At 38.9% G+C, this 19,882-nt stretch overlaps 1 protein-coding gene across 1 annotated transcript; it reads left to right on the top strand.

The window, feature by feature from the left end:
* Positions 1-155: 155 nt before the first annotated feature.
* On the top strand, positions 156-19,071 carry upf3b (UPF3B regulator of nonsense mediated mRNA decay). Its single transcript, XM_043705080.2, has 10 exons — positions 156-341; positions 1,318-1,424; positions 5,286-5,392; positions 6,698-6,823; positions 7,952-8,065; positions 12,531-12,574; positions 12,693-12,884; positions 12,973-13,130; positions 16,486-16,798; positions 17,331-19,071. Exons 1-10 carry the CDS (start codon positions 231-233, stop codon positions 17,496-17,498), a joined length of 1,440 nt encoding a protein of 479 aa, XP_043561015.2. The 5' UTR covers positions 156-230; the 3' UTR covers positions 17,499-19,071.
* Positions 19,072-19,882: the final 811 nt, after the last annotated feature.

Genomic DNA, 19,882 nt, shown 5'->3' with positions numbered 1-19,882 from the left:
TCCCGCCGCTGGAGTGGGGCCGCCCGCTCATCAAACCGCCGCGGTGATTGGCTCGCGATGACCCCGCCTCCCGTCCACCGCCCCCACCTCTCCCGCGCCAACCAATCAGAAGAGAGATGGGAGCTTGAGTGACGTGACAGGGAGCAAAAGGCCAGCGGGCTCAGCTGGAGAGGGCCTGTTGGTGCTGGAGGCCTGTTTATCTGCGAAGCTGAAGTCCGTTTTCTTAAGACATGAAGGAAGACAAGGAGAATACCAAACCCAGGGAGAAGAAGGTGGAGGTCAAATATGAGGAAAGGGCAGAGAAACCCGAAAAGAAGGAGAAGAAGGAGGTCTTGACCAAGGTTTGTGAAGCAACAGGCCTCAGCCCAGGATCCAGTTCAGGAGGCAATGTCTCCACTAGATAAAACAAAGAACTGCAGTCCTCATCTGAAGAAGGATCACTGGACTCCAAAGATTAACTGTTTCTTTCTCCACAGATGCTGCCAGACCTGCTGGGTTTCTCCAGAAATTTCTGGTTTTGTCTCCACATAAATGGCTTCCTTCAAAATCCATGTTCAACATAAATTAAAATTGAAGCTGTCAGTGTGATTGCAAAGCTCCAAGGCAGTTAGGCTATTTTTGGTTTCTCACTATCCGTTTTCCCGTGTACAAATTGTTAATGATGTTTATTCCACTGTTTCCTGTGAGGAGCACACTTACTTGTGACAGCCCGTATTATGACAATTGGAGAGAATCGAATATTGTATGGATTTGAATTTGTGGCTGAGTCATCCTGGATCTTGTGTATTCTCTCAATTACTGGTCAGCTCTCCAACTGCTTCAGATTTGTCTTTAAACAGAAAATGCTGTGAGTACTCTGGAAGTTAAGCTGCATCTATGGAGAAAAACAGATTTAATGTTTTAGGTCAATGACAACACAATGCTTTCTGTGTTGATTTTCTATCAGATATGTCTTCCTCAGTTTTACTAATTGTATTTGCTGCTTAAACTGAGTTTTTTTTAAAAAAATGTTTGCAATATTTAAATGATCCTGATCCTAAGGTAGCCTCTTTATTCATGAACATTTTGTCATTAGATGTTTCTTCAATAATACTTTATGGCTTGTATTCTCACTACAACAGGGTCATCACATTTGTTGTAAAACTGCAGTAATTGCAGTTTGCTCTTGTTTTTGTAATTTGAATGTTACTAGATTAAGTAGCTCACTGTATACCTAATCTGAGTGATCTGTTTTGAAATTTAAGAATACTCTGAGATTAACATTGTATATTTTTTGAAGAGGTAGCTGATATGTATTAAATTACCTTTATCCAATAGGTGGTGATCCGTCGTTTGCCTCCAACTCTGACAAAAGAGCAGTTAGAAGAGCAACTTGCCCCTTTGCCTGAACATGATTACTTCGAATTTTTCTCTACCAATTCAAGGTAAGTAGTTACTGTGACAAAATTATATCAAACTTCTTTTAAATCATAAGGGCCACATTATTAAATTGCCTTAAAAGTCAGAGGCTGCTGTTTATTTTCTATTTAATTCTTATTTATGATGAGAGTCTAGACTACTTCTAATATTAATGTTGTGGTACTATATTAATGGTGTTGTTAGTTAATGAAATCTTAGAACTGAAAAACGCAAGTTTAATTTGCACATGTGTATTAAAACGATTTTGCAGTCACATAGATTGTAAGTCTGCCAGACCATGGAATCATTTTAGACATGTGATCAATAAAGCTGTCAACAAAACTCCGTTCAGAATCCGGTTGTCTGCGACATGTGCAAAGCCTTCGGGTGCTGTCATCTAGAACCTGTACTTGGCACTGTGTATGTAGTCAGTTGGGCTTTGCAGTGCACTATATTAGGGTCATGTGATAAAGTGTTGTCTCATAACATTAACGTTTAAATATGGTCCTGAGGGACATGGCTGAGCATAGACATGATTCTCTCCTGGCAGACTGTGTACGGTTTGCACACCAGCTGCACTTGGGCAATAAAATAGAAGCAAACCATTGTGGTTGTTAGCAATTTTTGAAACTAAAGCAGAAATTGCTGAAAATACTAAGATATAGCAACACAGAGAGAAACTAAGTTAACATATCAGGTCGAGGAATTTTCTTCAGAACTGAAATTTCTCTGCTTACAGATGCTGCAGTATATTCTGCATTTCCCATTTTTATTTCCGTATTGGTGCTTTTGTGTGCACTTCCCTCTACTGCTACTGGTCTAACTTCCATATAACGATGTCAGAGCCATTGTAAATAACCAAAAATACACACACAATCTGATTAATTTGATTTATTTTCAGAGTACAACTTTGCCCAAAGACAGGTGTAGCACAATGCTAAGCTTCAATTAATGTCTCAAACCAGATGTTGAACCTGTTTCAAACTGGGAGTGACATTGTTTAACTCTTGCAGTGGGCAGTGCTGGTGCTCTGAAATTAACTGCAAAACCTCGACCACAAGCAGCTTGATTTTTGGGTACTATTTCAGAGGATATAATGTTTATTAAATGAGAGAATGGACTCAAGTGGATTTTTTTGTAAATGTTTCTTGAGTCATTTTTGCTAATCTTTTGGGGAAATTCCATCTGTAGTGGGTTTTTTTTGTTTGTTTGTAAACGACTGCATCAGCAATTCCAAAATGAGTTTAAACCTAAAATTATTGTTCAATTTTTGTCTGTAATGAGGGGACTGGTTGATTTTGTTCAGAAATTGAATGTGTATCTAATAGAAGGGGGTAGACCGGGTAGAGCCAAGGTGAAGAGATGTAGAAATTCAAAGGACAAAATTGGAGGCAACAGAACATTCTAGCAATGTGGATATGGACAAGTAAAATTAGACCAGAAGAAACAAAGAGTTTACAACAGTAATTGTACGTTAACAAGTAAGTGCTATGCGAGGAAAGTAGTAGAAAAAATGAGAATGAAGCCTCCTTATCTAGAAACCCATCTGTCGGTGTGGACTTGTTGGGCCAAAAGGCCTGTTTCCACACTGTAGAGAATCTAATGCAATAAGCTAGATGATCTAATGGGTACAAATAAAGATAAAAAGATTGGATCCACCAACATTACAGGAACTCGACCATGTGGTGACAAAGTTTGGGGAAAAACATATTCCAGTGTATACAGTATTTTAACGGCCAACATAATGGCAAAGTAGAAGTGTTGCCCAGATAGTAAACTATGGCATAAGGATATTGAGAAATAATCGTGAAGTAGAACAGAGTGCATGGAGATTTGGAAGTGCAAGATTAAAAAAAAAAATTGTTGGAGAGTTGTTTTAAGGCCACCTAACTGTAGTAAATTGTTAGATTGGGCATTAAACAAGAATTGATTGGAGTATGTAGCAAAGACAGTGGAATAATTGTGGAGTGCTTTAATCATTGCATAGTCTAGACTAAATCAAACTGAAGAAGGGCTCATGCTCGAAACGTCAATTCTCCTGCTCCTTGGATGCTGCCTCACCTGCTGTGCTTTTCCAGCAACACATTTTCAGCGCTGATCTCCAGCATCTGCAGTCCTCACTTTCTCCTAAATCAAATTGTCAGGCTGGTCTACAAAATGCGTTTGTAGAATGTTGTTTATGTGACAGTTTCCTGAAACAATACATTGTGGAAACAGCTAGAGATAATTATTTTAGATCTAGTATTGTATATTGAGGCAAGGTTAATGAGTGATCACACAAGAAAGGTTCTATTAGGAATTAATTATCACAATATAGTTGAATTCCATGTTAAGATTGAAATGACATACTCAGTCACAAACAAGAATCTTAATCTTAAACAAGGCCATTTCCGTGGATTTGAGGAGAGAAAGCTGGGTAAGGTTGACTGGGTCAGTAGACAATAAGATGTAGTGATGGATAAGTGTGGGCAACATTTAAAGAAATTCAAAAATATTAAACAAAAATGCATTCAATTGAAAAGCACACACCAATAAAATGATCCAAATTATTGAGGAAGTTAAGGATAGTATTAAATTTTTATTTTTAGTAAAGAGGTTTATGAAGCTGCTAAAAGTAGCAGGAGATTAAACCAGCAAAGGCCTATGTTGAAAACCATACCAACAAAATGTTGATCTAACAGGGAAGAAGATGAAATGCGAGCTAATTAGCCAGGGATATAAAACTGAGTAAAAGTTTTCACATGTATATTTTTTAAAAAAGAGTAACCAAAGTAGACATTGGTTCCTTAGAAGTAGAGATAGAAGAAATTTATTATGGAGAGTGAGGAAATGGCAGAAACATTGAACAGATACTTTGTATATTTTCACAAGATCTGTGAAAATAGAGGGTACAAGTGCTGCTATGGGTGAGGAGATTAAAATCTGAAATCCCCAAGATCAACGATGACCTATCTCATCATGTCAATGAGAGAGCTACAGAGATGGTAGATGCAATGGCCAAACTTTTACAAAACTTCTGGAACTGCCTCAGAAAATTGGAAATTAGCAAATGTGACACTGCTATTCAGGAGAGGAAGCATGCAATATCAGGGCAATTAGCCTAATATCATTATCAGGATATTGCTGGATACTAGAGTAACAAAGTTTTAACAATGCACTTCAAAAATCATAGTATGATCAAAGTCAACATGGCCTTACAAATAGGAAATTGTATTTGATAAATTAAAGTTTTCTGTGGGTGTACCTTGTAAAATAAATAAGTAGTTTGGTTTCTTTTTTTTTTGAAGGAAGATATGTTTGCATTGGAGAGAGCAAAGTGAAGGTTCGTTGAATTAGTCCGTGGGATGAGAGGGTTGAATTATGATAAACTGAGTAAATAGGCCTATAGTTTCTGAGGTTTAGGAGATTGAGAAGTTATCACATTGAAACATAGATTCTGAGGGAGCTAGACAAGGTGGACATTAAAATTGTTTCTGTTGACCAGGGAACCAGAATAAGGAGCATAGTTTTGCGATAAGGAGTTAATCACATATGATTCAGATGAGGAGAAATAACTTCACTTAAAAGAATGTGAATCTTTTTTTGAAGTCTTCATTCCAGAGAATTGGGGATGTTCCTTTGTTGACTAATATTTAAGGCTTGGATGGACTGATTTTTATGGTCTATCAGTGAATTTAGGGAAATGGCCAAGGATGTGGAGTTGAAGCCAAAGATCAGTTGTAATTCTACTGAATGGTGGAGGAGGCACAACAGGATACGCTTTGCGTAAAATATGATCAGGACCTAATGATAGAAATTTTCTGTTTGTATATGTTGCTGCCACTATATTCTCACTATATAGCCTTTCTCAATTTAATTCTCGCCTAAAACCTCTCCTGTTTCCACAGTTTGTTTCCTCATGTCTTTTCAAGAGCATACATCAACTTTAAAAATCAGGACGACATTGTCCTCTTCAGGGATCAATTTGATGGCTATGTTTTCATTGATAGCAAAGGTATGGTAGTTTTAACTCTGCACATTGGTGAATGTACTGACACTGTCTTGTTTGATTTCCACGTTTAATATCTGTTAAGTCCCTTGCCTTCAAACATGCATTTCAAAAATGCATTGTAAGGAATCATGTGTATTTGTCTATCTGATATATACTAGTGTACTGGAAATGTGGAAAGAATCTAAATTAAAATTGTTCACAGAAATTTCACGTTCAGCCCAGAAGCATTATTTGATAAACAAACTTGTCTTATTTAAATCAAATAAAATAGACAGAGCAGAAACAGTAATGATTGATTACCTTTTTAATACTTGCTGAAAGGAGTATTTGAGATTTTCCCTTTTGTATGATCTACTAAAAAGCACTGCTGTGATTAGATTTAATGTGCTTTGAAAGCAAACTGTTACAATGGAGGGTTTATTTTTTGCTTTAGAGAATCATTTTGCCTTTTTTTTTTTAAATTATTTCATTTATGAATAACCGTAAGGAAATATCAAAAACATTTTTTCATTATGTATGCTGATCGGCCCAACTTTAAAAGTTTTTACTTTTGTTAGTAGATGTAAAATGCAGAGAATGGAATTACAACTAAATAAACGCCAATCCTGACAGACTCCAAGTTGAATTAATTTTTAGAAGGAGTGATTCTTAATACTCCAAAGGATATTTTTCTGTTTGCAGTCCTTAAGTACATATATACCATATTTGAAAGGAACTTGGTGCCTGTGGTACAAATATTAGTGAGTACTATTTAATTCTGTAAAAATAGTACCAAGCAGGTACACCAGTTTTTCCACTTTCATCTGTTTATCAGTTAAAATGGCTGCACTGCTTGCAGGGATTGAAGTATTTATTTTTATTCTTTGATTTTCTGGGCTATTTCTTCATCCTCACTAGTTCCTTTGAGAGGTCGCAATCACATAGTTTGCTCTGGACTTGGCGGCTTTGCTTACCACCACTTCACTGAATAATGAGTCTAGCAGCTCAGGAGACAATCACCGTCTGCTTGGGAAGCAATATCTTGCAGATTCTGACCATCCTACGTGTAGGGATGACTACTTTCTGATTTGAATTTTCCTGCATCATTTCTGGGCTTATGAAAGTGGATTTTCGGCAGCACCTCTGTGTATTTTGAACATTGGCCTGTTTAATGGATCTAAATGAAAATCTAACATTTTTAGCTGTTTGTTGAATAACTTAAGACAACAGTAGATGTGTCTTCAGCAAAATGTGTCTTTAATTCATACTTAAATAAAGGGGTTTTTAAATGATTGTGTCTACTATGCTTCCCATCCTTGCACTCAATAGGGCAGGAGTACCCTGCAATTGTAGAATTTGCACCCTTTCAGAAAATTCCAAAAAAGAAGAGCAAGAAAAAAGATGCAAAAGTGGGAACTGTTGAAGATAGTATGGATCCTATACATTTTAGTGATGGTATGGAGTACTTTTTTTTTAAACAATGTAAACATTTTGTACACTGTTTTGTTCTATTCCATTTGTTTCTGCTTTCATGTTCATCTAGATGGGAAGGATGCAAGCTGTTCTAATTATCACAGAGAAGTTAATTGCCAGTTGCTGGAATTCTGGTCTCTATCATTATTGCACTGAGCCTTTAAAGTTACTGTACTGAAAGTTGTTAAAGTTTATTATTGGTTACTACAGTTGTACCAGTTACTGCTTGGGGGACAAATGACATGTTCTCAATGATCAACATTTTCTTTCAATATACTGTGGCTCAGTGACAGTGCCTTCTCTTCTGAAAGGCATGAGTTTATAATGAGAATTGCAAACCTAATCACCTGCATTGGGGAGATGTTAGAAATTGCAGCAAACTCATCCTGTTTCCAGGTGGAAGGAAAAGTTGCCATAGTCGTACCACACAATACAGCTGCTCTCTCGTTATAGAAAAATGACTGATGGTGATTTGAGCTCAGGATCACCATGCCTCAGGTGAAGGATTGGCAGAGGTGGAGTGCATCTAGTAGTTTTGAACACCAAAGCATTGATAATCCAGAGATGAAGGCCAATTATTTGTGCTCTAACTATTGGGCCAGATTGACATCAACTAAATCCAATGAACCAGAGATTGCTGCACAATTCTGTCCAAGTAAATAAATTGGAAATATTTGAATATGGTTTTATTAAAATTCTCCATTTCTTTTCAGAATGTTACTTTGGATTGTTTTAGTGTTGTTTTAAAATGACAACTAAACTAATGTTGAGGTTGAATGGTGCAGACTCTTGAGGTGCAAGTTCAATCATTGTTATTATCTTACTGCTTTGGGTGGGTGTAGAAAGGCGTGAGTTGCTATTCCATGGAAATATGAAACTGGAATGGAGTTTCTGAACCATACTAGAGTTCAGTCATCAGAACAATAGATGTTTATGCCACAAGTTTCTGGAAAAGTGAATGGCAGGTTTATGTTTATTTCCTTAGCGCCAGGAATGTAGCAGAGTAATTGAATGTAAACACCTTGCCTTGTGTTTTCTTTTTGAGTCTTGTTTATGTTTGTTTTGGAATTGGTTGAGTTTTATTTAACTGTTTATATGTTCTTTTATCAGATCCTGAATATAAAAAGTTCTTGGAGAGTTATAATAATGCAGATGATGAGAGAAATTCAAACAATCCTGAAACACTTTTGGAGGAAATTGAAGCTAAAACTAAAGAGTTAGCAGGTAAGTTGATCTGTTTTAATAAGTCAAATTGCTTTCCAAGGTAATGTCTGTTCGGCAAAAATGACAATATCAGAATTTGATCCAGAAAATTGAGTTCACTTTCTGATTGTATGCTATTTAATCTTAATGTAGCAACCTCTTACCATAACTAGCTAACCATTTTGTACTAAACACGATCATCCCTATCATGATCAATGGGTTATTTCTTTACTTGATTCAGTGTTGACTTGTGGTTGGTGATGTGTCCTTACATTGGATCACATCATTCTAACTTACTTCATAAGAGTGAGGTAAGAGACAGAAATGCATTTGTTGTTATCACCACATGCATAATCAGACCTTTACCTTGGATTATTTGCATGTAAGCCCTTTTTAAGATGCATTTTCCATTTTTTTTTGCTTGTATTTGTTTTTCCTTTCTTGTGCCCTATTCCTTTATTACTGCACATGTTCATGGCACTAATAAAATTCTAAATCAGATCAAGAATTATATGGTACACATGGTATGAGACAAGTATTTGCCTGGTTATGAATTCAAATCTTCATATGAATTGAATTCCATGCATTTTTGGGTTTAATTTATAACTGAAAAGATTATGTTAAAATAGCTAGTTGTTCAACACAACTGGATCATAAATACCCTTCAGTGAAGGAAGTTGTTTACATCCACCCAATCTTAAATTAGTCCATATTAAATAGTTGATTCTTAATACCCACTGAAACATCCTAAATCACTAAAGGCAACTCTGGTTAGATAACAAATGCATTAGAGCTGAAAATGTGTTGCTGGAGAAGCACAGCAGGTCAGGCAGCATCCAGGGAACAGGAGAATCGACATTTCGGGCATAAGCCCTTCTTCCTGAAGAAGGGCTTATGCCCGAAACGTCGATTCTCCTGTTCCCTGGATGCTGCCTGACCTGCTGCGCTTCTCCAGCAACACATTTTCAGCTCTGATCTCCAGCATCTGCAGACCTCACTTTCTCCCCTAACAAATGCATTACCCCTAAGAAATTAAGCACACCAATAGACTGACCATATTTTGTACATATAGGCTTCCAAGTCACAATGGTGTGACTTCCAGGGGAACCAGCAGAGTGGTGGTGTTTCCATGTGTCGTCTTGATTTTTCTAGGTGCTAGAGGTCACTGTTTTGGAAAGTGCTGTCAAAGGAGCCTGTGAATTGTTATACTATTGCATTTTGTAGATTGTAAAGGTCTTGCCAATATCTGGTGGTAGTGGAGGGTGCAAATGTTGAAGCTCGTAGATGCATTGTATTGGATGGTATCAAACATCTTAAGTGTTGTTGAAGCTCATTTGACTGCTCCCCATTTGCCTGGATATCCTGTTCTTAAATTGTGCCTTGTAGATGGCCATCAGGCTTTGAGGAAATGAGAGGTGAATTGTTCACAGCAGGGTTTCTGGTTTCTAAACTGTTATTGTAACCATAAAACTGTTGTGGCTTTCCCGTTCTGTTTCTTGTCAGTGCTAACTCCCTTACATTATTGAATGTCAAGGAGAGATGGTTAAAGTCTCTCCTAGACATACTGCATGGAAACACACCATGTTTGCTGGTCAGCATAGACATCAAACTACACTAATTCCATTTATCTGGACTTGGTCCACAATCTATTACACCCTGGCATTTTAAGTACTAATTCAGGTGCGTTTTGAAAGTTGCCCACTCTGGTATATACCTGCCACACTCTAGATTGAAAAAATAACTATTTCGCCTATCTTTCTTAAACCACTTGCTCCTCCCTTTAAATGTATGCCCTCTGTTCTTAGACACAGCTGTCATAGGCAAGGGATATTCATGATCTACTCTCTACCTCTCATAATTCTGTATATCTCGATCAGGTACTCCATTGGCCTCCTCAGCTCCAAGGAAAACATTGCAATCTATCCAGTCCATCCTGATAACTTTGAGACTTTTGACCCCAGGCAACATCGTGATTAATCTTCTGCCCACACTCTCTAGTGCAGTCACGTCTTTCCTACAGTGTGGGACCAGGACTGCACGCAGTATTCCATCTTTGGCCTAGCCCAATGTTTTGTTGAGGTGGTTATTACCTGACACTTTGAAATGTAAATGTTACTTGCGCCTTGACATCTCATGCCTGAATGTTACCCAGGTCTTGTTGCATTTGGATATGCGCATGCCTCCGTATCTGAGGAGTTACAAATTATGCAATCATTGGTGAACTTCCCCAATTCTGACCTTCTGATGGAGGGAAAGCCATTGAACCAGCTGAATTTGATAGGGCTTAGGATGATACCCTGAGGGAGACCTACAGAGATGCCCTGGAGATGAAATGATTGACTTCCTCCTTTTATGCCAAGTATAAAACCAGCCAGTGGAGAATCCAACACGCACAAGCACAGATCACTGTTTTGTTAGGGTTCCTCGCTGCCAATACTACTTTGATTCTTGCCTGCTGCCTCTGGAGGTCAGCTTTAGTCCGTGCTTGGAACAGATGTAATGAGGTTAGAAGTTGTGACCCTAGAAAAACTCAAACTGATTAGGTTATTGCTAATCAAATATCACGTACTGGTGTTGTTATAACCCCTTTCATAACTTTGACAATCTAGAGTAGTGATAATTGGCCAAGTTAGATTTATAGTACTTTTTGTAGGCAAGACACATCTAGGCATTTTTTTTCCACATTGTCAAGCAAAAAATCAAACTTCAAAGTTTGTGCGAAGATTTGTAGCTCGGGTGCTCGTTGTTGTGGTTCTGTTCGCTGAGCTGGAAGTTTTTGTTGCAAACGTTTCGTCCCCTGGCTAGGCGACATCATCACCACTATAAACACTGGAGGAAACATCAAAGAAGTGCTTCGCAGGAGGCTCCCAAGCACTGATGATGTCGCCTAGCCAAGGGACGAAACGTTTGCAACAAAAACTTCCAGCTCGGCGAACAGAACCACAATAAACTAAACTGACTGAAGACTAATATGATCCTGGGAGCCTCGGGATGAGGCTAAAATGGATCTACCACTCTGCACTTCAGAAGATAGTTGCACGTTTGTCAGTTTTGTCTTAGGCGCTGGTGTGCTGAGCCCCCCCCATTGCCATTCATGACTGGATGTGGCAATGCCACAGAGCTTGGGTCTGATCTGTTGGTTGTAGGAATACCTTACCCTATCTAATGCATGTTGCTGCTGCTATTTGGCACATGAGTAATCCTATGTAGCTTCACCATGTAACTGACGTTTTAGATGTGCCTTGTACTGCATCTGGTATGCCCTCCTGAACTTTTCATTTAATCAAGTTTGATCTCCTGGTTTTATGGTAAACCGGGCACAATATGCCAGTAATGAGGTTGTATGTTATAAGACATAGGAGCAGAAGTAAGGCCATTCGGCCTATCGAGTCCACTCCGCCATTCAATCATGGCTGATCGGCATTTCAACTCCACTTACCCGCATTCTCCCCGTAGCCCTTAATTCCTTGTGACATCAAGAATTTATCAATTTCTGCCTTGAAGACATTTAGCGTCCCAGCCTCCACTGCACTCTGTGGCGGATTTATGGTGGAATACAATTCTGCTGCTGATGGCTCATATTGACCCATTGCCCAGTTTTGATCTGTTCAAAATCTTATCACGTTCAGAATGATTCAAGATAGTCTGAATGTGAAGACAACTTTGTCTCCACAAAGTGTGTGCAGTTTTACTCCTGCTGCTGTCATGGACATATAAGTGTGCCACAGGCATATTGATGAGGTCAAGTAGGTCTTTGCTTTTTTAGTTGGTTCCGTCACTATGTGCAACTGAGCTCTCTGCTGGACATTGGAGTTCACTGCAGCCCATTCTGTGGCCTTGCCACATTCTTTACATTATTCTCGATTAGTGGTGCTGGAAGAACACAGCAGTTCAGGCAGCATCCGAGGAGCAGTAAAATCGACGTTTCGGGCAAAAGCCCTTCATCAGGAATACTGATGAAGGGCTTTTGCCCGAAAAGTCAATTTTACTGCTCCTCGGATGCTGCCTGAACTGCTGTGTTCTTCCAGCACCACTAATCCAGAATCTGATTTCCAGCATCTGCAGTCATTGTTTTTACCTACATTCTTTAGATTAGCCCATTTTTGCTCTAATACTTGCAATGTATGATTCATTTGTCCCCAGTGCTGCATCATTATAACGTACGTATGGCACAGAAAAAAGCCATGTGGTCCAACCAGTCGTTGCCACTACACAGCACTCGCAGCTTCCATCCTTTCTTATTTCACTTTATCAGCTTAACCCTTCATTCCCTTCTCTGTCATTTAGCTTACATGCTTCCTCTTTTATGTCTGTCCCTGTTACACGTTGATACCGTCCCTTGGAAAAGAGGTTTCTTCTAAATTCTGCATTGCATTTGTTTTATATACTTCTTTTCCCAGTGTTACATTATCAGTTTGTAGAGACTCGATCAAAGCTTTTTGCGTATGTGCAAATTGATGAAATGGGTTTTTTTTTCCATTACCAGCTAAGAAAACCACACCCCTTTTGGACTACGTGAAAAATAAACAGGTAATTTTTTTGTTTTTGTCTTTTTATTTTACAAAGCTAATATACAGGCAGGCAATTTTGTTTATTCAAATGGTTATTCATTGTCTGACTACTTTAAATTATTTTTCTTCTACAACAGAGAATAAGAGAGGAGAAAAGAGAAGAAAGGAGACGAAGAGAGTTGGAAAAGAGGCGACTCCGTGAAGAAGAAAAGAGAAAGTGGAGAGAGGACGAAAGACGGAAAAGGAGAGAAGCAGAGAAGCAAAAGAAGATGTTAGAAAAAGGATTTGAAAAAGACAAGGACAGATCGAAGGATGAGCCAAAGATAAAAGTACTCGACATAATGTTAAATATTCTAGCAAACTGTTTCAATTTAAATTATTATATGCTTGACAGCAAACATCATTCTGTATTTGTAGCTTCTGAAGAAGGCAGATAAAGGGGATGACTCCTCCAGTCTAGAAAAGCCAAGGGAGAAAGTGAAGAAACTGGAGAGAGAGAGAGCTAAAGAGGACAGACCATTCACTGGACAGGGTAAACGCCTGGAGAGCACCATCAAAGAAGATAAAGGAAAGAAGTGAGTGAGATTAAATTTAAACCGCATATATCCTTTGGTCTTATGTGGTTGAGCCATTCTCTTATGGAGTCAGACTTTGATACTAAATTGGTGTTGTGGTTTGCATCCACCCTTCAATTGAGGAGGAACTTCACAGTGGTGCAAATTCTAAGGAAGTGTGAATGCTTACTGTCATGAGCCTAGCATTTGAACTGGTTTCTTCCTATAAGTTGGTGTCTTGTCAATCCTGGCTAAGCATCTCTTGATATTTTTCTTTGAGTAAACCTTGAGTCATTTGCTAGATGATCTTCTGATGAAGTTCTTTTTCTAAGCAATCTCCCAAGTATTAGCTTAGATAAACCCATTTCTGTGTCCAGCATCAATTCCTGGAAAGGTGGCAGTGGGAAATGCCCCAGTACATGCATTTGTGAACTGTTCGTTTGGGTTGGGGTGAGTAGCAGGTCTGTACATATTTTCTTCCTCCTCTTTTTGTGCGTAAACAGTATTTGACTGCTAGAACTTATAGAAACCGATTTCTATCTTGCCACTCTGCCTGGCTATTATACTGCATTTCAGAGTGGTGTGTGAAACTTTAAACGATGGTTCAAGGAACAGTCTATGGTGATAATTGAGAAAAGAGCAAACCTTTTTATTACTATTGCAAACCTTTATCTAGATCAACAGGGTATGATTTTGAACTAGATTTTGAACTGTGAATAAATAAGCAAGTATATGGGATGCAACTTATTGGACTCCAGAATATCCCAAAGCACTTAACCTCAAAAGTACCTGATTGGCGGTAAAGTTGTAATGTAAGAAGTTAGTCGTCAATTGGCACACGGGAAAGTCTGTTAATGAATGTTGATGTAAATTGTATCACCTATGTTGATTCCGGAATAAATATTTGCCAGCACACCAGACCAAACTCCCCAACTCTTATTCTCAAAAACTTGATCTTTTGCATCTATCCAAGAGTGCAAATTGTGTGTCAATTTGAGTCTGAATGATGGCAGCTTTGACAGTGCAGCTCTCCCTCAGTGTTGTACTGAAGTCTGATTTTTGGAATGGGACTTTAATCCACAGCCTTTGATTTGGAGATGCGTGTGTTATCCCTTTTATTCCAAGATGATATTGCATTTTCAAGTTGCTTGAAATGAGCGATGTTGACTAGTAATCCAAATTGCCGAATGTTAAAAGGAACAGATGGGAATTAGCCTGTGCAACATTTAGTACACATTCATCTAGCTTGTTAGAATACCGGCTATTGCCTTTTGCATCTGTTTGCTTTAATAAATATTAATAAATTAATTTAACTACTTAACTTGTAATGTACGATACTTAGTTTATGGAGTCAGAGTTGAAAAGCATGGCACTGGAAAAGCACAGCTGTCAGACAACATCCGAGAAACAGGAAAGTCAATGTTTCAGGCATAAGCCCTTCATCCTGACCTGCTGTGCTTTTCCAGCACCACACTTTTTTTGACTCTGATCTCCAGCATCTGCAGTCATCACTTTCTCCTATGGAGTCAGAGTAATACCACACAGAAACAGACCATTTGGTCCAATTTGTACACATCGACCAGACATCCCAATCTGCCTAGTACCAGCATCTGGCTCAACTCCCTCGAAACTTTTCCTATTCATATACCCATCCAGATGCTTTTTAAATGTTGTAATTGTACCTGCCTCCCCCATTTCTTTTTGGCACAAGCCACCCTCAGTGTGAAAAAAATAACCTCTCTGGCCCTTTTTAAATCTTTCCCTTCTCACTTTAAATCTATGCCCTCTAGTTTTGGACTCTCCCACCCTAGGAAATAAACCTTGGCTTTTCTCCCTATCCATGCTGCTCGTGGTTTTAAATTTCTGAGCGTTGACCTTGCAGCTTGATGGGGGAAAATGTTCTAGCCTATTCAGCCTCTCCCTATAACTCAAAACCTCCAATACTGGCAACATCATTGTAAATCTTCTCTGCACCCTCTGAAGTTTAGCAACGTCCTTCCTTGATCATGGAATAGAATACATCATAAAACTCCTACAGTGTGAAAACAGGCCATTCGGCCCAACATGTCCACACCAACCCTCAGAGTATCCCACCCAGACCCATTCCCTTACCCTATTGCTTAAAAATGTGTTGCTGGAAAAGTGCAGCAGGTCAGGCAGCATCAAAGGAACAGGAGAATCGACGTTTCGGGCATAAGCCCTTCTTCAGGAACCCTATTGCTCTACATTTACCTCTGACTAATGCATCTAACCTACACATCCCTGAACACTATGGCAATTTAGCATGGCCAATTCACCTGACCCGCACATCTTTAGACTGTGGGAGGAAACCAGAGCACCTGGAGGAAAACCATGCAGACACTGGGAGAATGTGTAAACTCCATAAAGACAGTCAGCTGAGATTGGAATCGAACCTTGGTCCCTTGTGCTGTGAGGCAGCAGTGCTAACCACTGAGCCACCGTGCTGCACAAATGGAAGGACAAGCAGAATTGTACGCAGTATTCTAAAAGTAGCCTCACCAATGTCCTGTACAGCTGCAATAAGGCATCTCAACTCTGATATTCCATGTTCTGACCAAGTTGTGAAATTGAAGTCAGTAAATCTGTTAATTTATTAGTTGGCATTAGGAAGAAATGAATGGGAGTCTGCCAGATTGTGACAACAATCCAACTAATTTCCTAATATCTTTCACATAGAAAACATACTGATCTAGTCTGCCAATATAGGTCGCCTGTATCATGGGACTTGTTTGACAAGAGTCCATGACTTGGTTATTGCTGAAAATCGACACATTTCTGTCAGTGGTTTTTTTCCCATGCCAGCCACTCTCTTCACATGCGGTATTTTATTTTTTATTCACTCATGGTGTAAAATGTTCCCTTTACATTTGATTTTGTTGTGAACGACCTGATGAGTGAGTACTAGATGAAAGTCTTCAAAATATATTATTTTCAGCAACACTTATTTGATTCTTCTATGATTTGGAGATGCCGGTGTTGGACTGGGGTGTACAAAGTTTAAAAATCACTCAACACCAGGTTATAGTCCAACAGGTTTAATTGGAAGCACACTAGCTTTCGGAGCGACGCTCCTTCATCAGGTGATTGTCACCTGATGTCACAATCACCTGATGAAGGAGCGTCGCTCCAAAAGCTAGTGTGCTTCCAATTAAACCTGTTGGACTATAACCTGGTGTTGTGTGATTTCTAACTTTGATTCTTCTAGCATTACAGAAAGCTAGTCATTTTTAAAACCTTGATTTAAGGTGCACCATATAGGAATAGGTAGTGGTCACTAAGTGCATGTTTGGCAGCGTCCTTTTTATTAAAACAAATCATTTTTAAACTCGGTCATTTAAAACATTTTTTTGTTTAGGCATGACCGGGTTGAAGATGACAGTGGAAGAGATTACCGGGATAAAGAGGATAGGGAGCGTGAGAGAAGGCTAAAGGACAAAGAACGTCGGAAACGGCAGGAGGAAGAACGATGGAAGTCAAGGGAGCGATGTGAGGCAGACAAATCTTTCAGAAAAAAGGATGAAGAGATTAAGAAGGAAAATGATCAAACAAATGAGAAGACCAGGAAGAAGGAAAGCTCAGAAGCTGCATCAAGTTATGACCGGTTGGAGAGAGGAAAAGAGGAGAAGAAGGAGGATGGCACAGCAAAGAAGGAACGAATTCGAAATAAGGTACAAGGATGTTTAATTGAGTCTTACAATCGAACAGAGAATGTTAGTGAAGCCAATGCTACCTTCTACTGCTCTTTAAAACATGCACGTGTGTGGAATAAAATACTCAACCACCAGTTTTTCTTTGGTAGTGCAGCTCAACCTATTAAAGCCATTTCATAATATCTTAACACACATTTTTGTTTATTTGCTTATTTGTGTTGTTCTCTATGTACCTTTTTTATCTATTTATTCAAAAAAATGAGAAATACCTTCAAAGATATGTCATTCTCCCTCTGAATTTATTCAGCGTAGTTGTCCCATTTTCAACAATTGAAGATTGACATATTGACAGCATTACTCTGAAATAAACATAAATTGTGCGCTTTGCTTTTAAAATTTTATTGCATTATCCCTGATGTCTTTAAAGAAAATGCATTTTTTTTCTTGTGGAAATGTGATAATATCTAATCCACCTTTCAGAAGTGTATTTTCAGGTATCGGATATTGAGTTGTTGAGTTTGAAAGTTAACTTTTTTTTTAATGTTTACAGGACCGACCAACAATGCAGCTGTACCAGCCAGGAGCACGGAGTCGTAGCCGGTTAATGACCAGTACAAAGTCTAATGACAGCAGCATAAAGCCACCAGAAGCAAGTGAGGAGAAAAAGGAGGAATTTGAGGCTTCCAGGAATATTGCAGAAAAGGAGAGTGAAGAATGAAAAGGCTGCTGCTAATTCAAGGGTTGAGCAGTCGCAGCACACTAACCAAGTGTGGGGAAGTCCAAAAGTGTGCTTATTGGAGAGGAGTTCAGAGAACGAGGCTGGTGTGGATTTCTTGTCAGATAAAATGTTTGAAACTGGTAATTTCCCTATTTTAAAAATGGAGGTCTTGTTTTGCCATCGTGATTGTGACCAGGCACTAAAGTGCAAGAATATTGTGATTGAAGGTTAACTGGGATGTAAATTAGACATTGCGCTTGCTAGACAGGTGCAAATGACTCTGAAAATATACTCGTCAACAGCTTTGATATGATATTAATGAAACACCCCATCATTTGCTTCAGTAGGCAGATGGCAAATAAAGGAAATGCTCTGTCGCTACAGCAGAATTATACTAGCAAATGCTAGTAACTTACTTAGGTCGTAAGTTTAAAATATGTTTGGTGCACCATTTACTGATTATAGCATGGGAGACCAAATTCTTAGTGGCCTTATCAACCTTTTCCACTTGCAGAATGAATGAAAAGACCTAGTGGGAATGTGGAGGAAATGGACAAAGTAGCATTGTTTTTCACATTTGTCATACTTGCTGCATTTTACAGTTAGTCTTGTCCAAGTTTCAGTCGCAATTTGTATTGAAAGCGCTGTGTGGAAGTGATGTAATTTCTCTGTTCCACTCTTCTACCCTTTAGAAGTTTCATTATTAGGTTACTGATATTTGTGGGAAAAGCTTGGAGAATTCCTAACTTTGTTCACTTCTTGTGCCAATCTAGTTTGTTTTTTTCAGATCATCCAGCTATTTATAAAATACACACTAACTTACTGGAAAATAGTTGGAAATTATTCTTCACCAAAAATTTTGTTTTCAACATATCTTTCATTCATGGCACTATTCATTACCTTTGAAAATATGGCAGAGTCATTGGCTGGCCATCCAGCAGAGGGTGCTGATAACACAGAAACCTGGAGTTTTTAAATATTGATGTTTAGCCTTCTGGAAACCTGTTTGGATGGATAGGCATGTGCACTTTTTATTAAATAAAGGTACTGAAATTGTGGTCCAGTTTGGAGTAGAAAATTAATTTTGAGGGCAGGGTGGGTTGCGGTGCAGTGATTTTCTTGGGGAAAGAGAGAAAGGAAATTGGTTCAGTAGCCAGTTTTATTTTGAAGATTTTACTTGTGAAGAGTGAACTAGCTTTGGATCATGCACGGTTAAAATAAGCAGGCACATATTAAGCCTGTTTCTTGATTCCTGATTTGTTACATTGCTGGATTTTTATGCTTTTTTTTACAACATCTGGACATTGCACATATGTTCAGGGTCCGAGAACGTATAAGAATCAAAAACAAATTAAACTAAGAACAGTGAGCACTGTTGGCTTTACTTTTGTGCAGCATCAAAAAGATTACTAAGTTAGTGGTACATTCCAATTGTATAATTGTTGAAACAATTCTTTCAGTAGGAAGTTTTGCTACTTTGATCCTCAGAGCTCTGCTTTTGCTTTATTTCCATGCATTGTTTATGTTTTCAACAGTGTTGAACACTTGCAATCAATAAATACCAATAGCAAAGTGTGTGCAGTTCTGTTTTATCCAGAAGTTTAAGTTTTTTGGCATTATACTTTATTAATTGGTGTTTCTAGATATCAGAAGCTTCCAGGATTAAAAATGCCTTTCAGCTTATTAATGATCAGCTGTGCAAGATCATTACATTAACTATTTCTTCATTAGCTTTCAAGTATGTGCCCAATTCCTTTTTACGTTTCCTGTGGAATCTAAATCCATAATTCAGATCTTAACTTTCTGGGGCGGGGGGAGGGTTCCTAATTCTTCCTCCCACCCCACAAGAATGTTTAGCAACTCAAAGTCATAGATTTAATCATTTTGCCAGGGGAAACAACTTCTCTTTGTCTGCTCTGTATAACACTTTGCAAGCCAATTGTGTTGAAAATGTGTTGCTGGAACAGCGCAGCAGGTCAGGCAGCATCCAGGGAACAGGAGAATCGACGTTTCGGGCATAAGCCCTTCTTCAGGAATGAGGAAAATGTGTCCAGCAGGCTAAGATAAAAGGTCGGGAGGAGGGACTTGGGGGAGGGTCGTTCGAAATGCAATAGGTGGAAAGAGGTCAAGGTGAGGGTGATAGGTCAGACTGGGGTGGGGGCGGAGAGGTCAGGAAGACTGTGCTGAGTTCGAGGGATTAGACTGAGACAAGGTGGGGGGAGGGGAAATGAGGAAACTGGTGAAATCCGAGTTCATCCCTTGTGGTTGGGAGGGTTCCTAGGCGGAAGATGAGGCGCTCTTCCTCCAACCGTTGTGTTGTTGTGGTCTGGCGATGGAGGAGTCCATGGACCTGCATATCCTTGGTGGAGTGGGAGGGGGAGTTG

This window comes from Chiloscyllium plagiosum, unplaced genomic scaffold, assembly GCF_037043375.1.
Source record: "Chiloscyllium plagiosum isolate Xiang-an unplaced genomic scaffold, Cpla_swu_hap1 HiC_scaffold_11, whole genome shotgun sequence".
Lineage (NCBI taxonomy): Eukaryota > Metazoa > Chordata > Chondrichthyes > Orectolobiformes > Hemiscylliidae > Chiloscyllium > Chiloscyllium plagiosum.
This window is presented reverse-complemented; position numbering and strand designations above follow the sequence as displayed.